This window comes from Charadrius vociferus, unplaced genomic scaffold, assembly GCF_000708025.1.
Source record: "Charadrius vociferus isolate BGI_N301 unplaced genomic scaffold, ASM70802v2 scaffold332, whole genome shotgun sequence".
NCBI classification, from domain to species: domain Eukaryota; kingdom Metazoa; phylum Chordata; class Aves; order Charadriiformes; family Charadriidae; genus Charadrius; species Charadrius vociferus.
In genome coordinates, this window is record NW_009647418.1 from 3405551 (window position 1) to 3410401 (window position 4851).

General features: G+C 59.5%; 1 protein-coding gene across 1 annotated transcript in view; it reads left to right on the forward strand.

The window, feature by feature from the left end:
- Positions 1-396: 396 nt before the first annotated feature.
- CUX2 (cut-like homeobox 2) overlaps positions 397-4851 on the forward strand; it is a gene marked incomplete at its 3' end in the record, with an annotated part of 16045 nt that continues 11590 nt past the window's right edge. The window contains 1 exon segment of the mRNA XM_009880358.1: positions 397-556. Coding sequence (XP_009878660.1) covers positions 397-556 — 160 coding nt within the window.

Sequence of the window (4851 nt, forward strand, 5' to 3'; positions counted from 1 at the left end):
GCCAAAGGCAGCGAGCGGCTGCGTGGGGTGCAGAGCGGACGCGGAGCTGTGCCAGGGGGGACCCCTGTGCCGGTCACGGGTGGCACCGGTCCCGGTGGCCCGGCAGAGCCCGCTCCTGCCCCGCAGAGCCGATTCCCTCCCCCAAGCCAATCTCTCACCCCCTTTTTCCATCTCCCTGCAGGTGATTGCACTTAGTAAGAGAAGCAAGGAGGCTGAGACGGCTTTCCTGAGCGTTTACAAGCAATTAATCGAAGCTCCAGGTAAGCAACGCGGTGGCGCCCTGGCTGCCTAACGAGTCGCGTGCCGGCACCGGTGCCGAGAGGAGCCAGCGAGGACCGCGGCAGCGCTGCCGGCCCCATCCCCGGCACGGCTGGCATCGCCGACCTCCGCTCGCGCATGGTGCTCTGGAAATACCGGCCGAAGAGAGGAGTGGAAACAGCTTTTGCCATCGCTGTGTTTCAGCCCCTGAGCCAAATGCATCTTGACATTAGGAAAGGAATACATTTGCTCAGCCCTTGTAATAACACTGCGGCTATCCCCAGTTGTCTTTTTGACGGTAAGTTAACCGAAATGACCGAGCGTCGGCTCGCAGCACGGCTCCTGCCACCGGCTGCGGCTTGGGGACCGTTTTCCCCATTTCACCGCCACGCTGGGGTGTACTCCCAGTCCGGGGCACCGCTTGAAGTCTTGGGAGGGGGAAACTGAGGCACGGGGCAGCCCTGAGGCTTGTGTTGGCAGCGTTGGTGCTAGGGACGGGTGAAGGGATGGGATTCCACTCCCCGCCGTGGGCTCTGCCGTGCTCTGAGCCGGGGGTGCCGGCTGCGGCAGGCGTGGCGGCACGGAGCATCCCCCGGCACGGCGAGGACGGAGAGCTGCAAACGGCTGAAGATGCGCAGAAGGGCTCCTGCAGGGCCACTAATTCATTTTCCAGACATTTAGGAATAACAAAATGTTTTAATGATTTCTTAGGGGAATTAGGGAGACATATTTTTGTCCTCATTAAATTTTCTCCTGTGCTACAAGAACCAAATGTCAGCTCGGTTTCCAGAACCCAGTTATCTTCCCTCCCCACCTCCCCGTGCTCACCCGCTGTGCTCCTCCTGCTTGCACACGCGTGCATGTGGATGCATACGCATACACACGCATGTACACACATGCATACCCCAAAACTGCTCCCCCGTGATCTCTGCACAACCCCCCCCCCTCTCTCTCTGCTCTCCCGCAGCATCCACCTCTTGCTCCCCCCTCCCCTCCTGCTCCCCAAATCCTCTCGCCCGTCGTTTTGTCCCCGTCTGTTACATGTCCGTGTGTCTCTCGACAGGCGAACTCTTTGTGGAATACTTTACAAGCGCCACATAAGTCCTGATTCGACATTTTTTGCTTTGAATGGCTGCTGTCAACACAAATCTCTGGCAGAGACTGTAACGGAGCCTGATTGCTCAGCAAGTATTTTGATAAGTGAGCTGGCTGTGTGTCTGTAATTACGGGAGAAAACCGTAAATCTTTTGGATATTGTTCACACAGATGTGGCGTGAAGGGAAAGGGGGGGGGGAAGCAGTAAAATGTGTTAAAAGCATAATTAATGTCATTGTTGTTGGGGATGATTTGATTTAAGGCTGACTTTGACTCGTGGAAGGATTCGTAGGGCGCCGGTGGATGTGTTTGAGCAGGTTGGGATGGGGCGGTGGAGGAGGCGCTGCCCTGGTGGGAGAGGTGACGGCACCGCGGATGTGCCGTGGAGGTACTGTGGATGCACCGTGGAGATACCGTGGATGCACCGTGCATGTGCATGGATGCACCACGGATGCTCCATGGGTGCCCCGTGCTCCTCTTGAAGCCGGGCAGAAGCGTGGAGCAGATGTCACCCTTCAGCCCCTGGCACGGAGACCTTTGCCGAAGTGGCCGGGCCCTGGCACAGGGATGAGCTGTTGGTCCTCAGGGACACGGGTGCTCCCTGGAGCTGGGCACGCTGAGGAGAAGCTGATGAGCACCCAGGCCACCTCCTGCCCCGTCCCACCATCCCACGGGTGCCTGGAGCAGCTCCACTGGCCATACAGCAACTGCGCAGTGCTCCCACGGGGATGTCCGGGAGCGGGTCTGCCGGTGGCCCAGAACCCCTCCAGCATGGGGCAAAGCCCCCGGCTCCGCTTTCCCGTGCCGGGGCTGGGGACATCAGGAGGGACCCCTGCCCACCACCCCTGTCCCTGCTGCGGCACTGCCAGTGCCACTAAAGGACAGCCAATAACGCCAGCTAGTGGCAGCACTTGTTATATATCTTAAAAAAAAATAACAATATAGGCATATATAAAATATATATATATAGTGGGTGAGTGTATGGAGCGATAGATAAGCAGCGCAGGGGGTTCTGCTTTGCGGCAGGGCTTTGCCGTTTCCCGCGTGAGCCGGCGGTGCCGTTGGCGGGCGATGCCGTGCCGCGGCCCCTGGGCTGTGCAGGAGCTGCCGCGGGCGGACGCAGCGCCGGAGCGCGTGGCACCCCGAGGTCCTCTTTTGGCACGTACCTCTCTCGTGTCATCTGTCACCCGGCCGTGCCGCCGGTGAGTCACGGCCGCAGTGGAGCTCACAGTTGCATCACCGCTCGGCTGCGGCATCGATGCCGTCTCCTCTAACCTGTCCCGATGGGGGTTGTCACCCACGGAGGAAGGGACTGTCCCCTGCGCCGTGGGCAGTGTCCCGAGCCCTCCGGCGTGGCTTGGAGTGTGACGGCACGTGGTGTGCGTGGTGCGTTGGTGCGAGCAGGCGATGCGCTGGGTTCCAAACGGATCCTCTCTCCAGCCCTGCAGCGGGAGGGTTTGTTCACCGGCAGCACGAGCGCAGTGCCAGCGTGGCGTCAGCGTGGGGTGAGCTTGGTGTGAGCTTGGTGCCCGGTCCCAGCAGCTCCTTGGTGCATCCAAACACCCGGCATGCGGTGGCGGAGCCATCCCCGCGGCCGAGGATGGCACTTTCCCAGTGGCTGGACAGCAATGGTATTGGCACAATGGAATTAATCCAGCCAGGCGTTTCGCGTCAGTGCTGCCCCAGCTGATGTAGGAAGCGGAGCCGGAGCGCTGCTTGCTCTTTTCCCTTCTAAAAGCTCCGCTCCCGACCATTTCATCCCGGGATGTCGGTTCCCAACGGGGAGCAGTGCGCTGGGGGATTGCCCCGGCTGTATTTCAGCAGCAGGGCTGCGGCTCGTGGGAAGGGAAACGCTGACCCGAGGAAAATCTCCGGAGCTTTATCGCTCAGGCCAGTTCCTCCCGTATTTTTTCTCATCGCGGAGGTGAGAGGAGTTGCCAGCGTGGATCGGACAGGGCCTGCCCCGGCGTTTATCCCTGCGGAGGCGGCTCGCAGGCTGGCACGGAGCCTCCTGCCAATGCCCCCGGGGCCGGGGGAGCATCGGGGGGATGCCCGGCCCCCGCAGCCTGGGAGCCGGTGGCCCAGAGCGCAGGGTTTAATTAGCCATATCGTTATCTCAGCTCGTGTACTTACGGGTGTTATTAATGGCTGTGAGAGCATCCAGTCCGGTTCGGGACCATGCCGCATTGCTGCAACACCCATCGGTGGCGTGCTCCCTCATCCTTGGATGGGCAGCCAGCCTGAAGGATGCCGAGCCAAAAGATGCCGTGAGTGGCCTGGGAGTCACCGATTCAGTGCCAAAGCCGACAGCGTGCCAACAGGGCTCGGTACCCACTGCCCGCTGGGTCCCTGCGGCCAAGCTCTGGGCACAGACCTTCTATCCCAGCCTGTCCGCGGGGTCTCGGTGATGTCCAGCAGGAAGGAGGAGGGACGGATGGAGAAGGATGCTCTGGGGGCTTTCGGCATTAGCGTGCGGGGTCTGGCAATCACTGGTCCTGCAGGAAAGCGGTGTGGTGGGTGCTGCAGTGGGGCCCTGCACCCCACAGTAGCGATGCTGTGGGATGGGAGGGCAGCAGAGGGGCAGGGGGCCCCCCCCCAAACCCCATCTTGGTAGGCATATGTCTTGGCTTCGCTCATTCGCAAGGAGCATTCGTGCTGGGCACTTGCAGAGAGGGTCACAGGCCAAATCCTGCGTCTTTCGGGCAGGTTCACCCCAGAGATGCCCAGTGCTGCGGTTGGGCTGTGCCGGCGCAGCCCCAGACCACCCCGAATCCCGTGGCACGGCCGTGGTTGTGCTGGGCCCCCTTCATCCTGCGCCGCTGCTGCCTCAGCCAGGGGCTTGCTGGGCAGAAGACCTGTTCTGTGTCCCATTCCGAGTGAAGGCAGTCAGTTGTTTGATTTTTTTTTCCATCACCGTTATTATTTTTTACCCTTGGATGCGTGCCACGTGTCCGTGCCGTACAGTAGTGCGCCCGGCTCCGTCCCACTTCCCTGTTTGTCTAACTTTTTGACCCTGGAGAATTCAAATCTATTTTCTTTCCTCTTCTTTTCCAAAAAAAAAAAAACAAAAACCCAAAAACAACCCAAACCTATATTAACCTGGCTCAATAGGAGGCATTTTCTTGAACTTATTAAAAAATCCAGACTTGTAAATTAATTTGTTCGTGTTGTACAATGGCAGTGCAGATGGACTCATTAGCATGCACACAACAAATAATTATAGATGAATTTTTAGCTGGCCTGCTTAATGGGCTTGCTGGGTTAATTATGTCAATGTATAATTACATCAGCCCTGGGAGACATAATGGCACACCCTGCTGAGCAGACACTAGCTAATGATGGTGTAATGCTGACAGAGGGAAGACGGACGGCTCTGAATGCACCTGCTTACCTCGGCACAAACCGCCATTGTCTGCGCCCAAACGGGCCGGTGCTGGTGGCACCGCGGCCACCGGTGCCGCCGGGGCCCCCGGCTCGCCCGCGCGGGGGGGGGTCCCC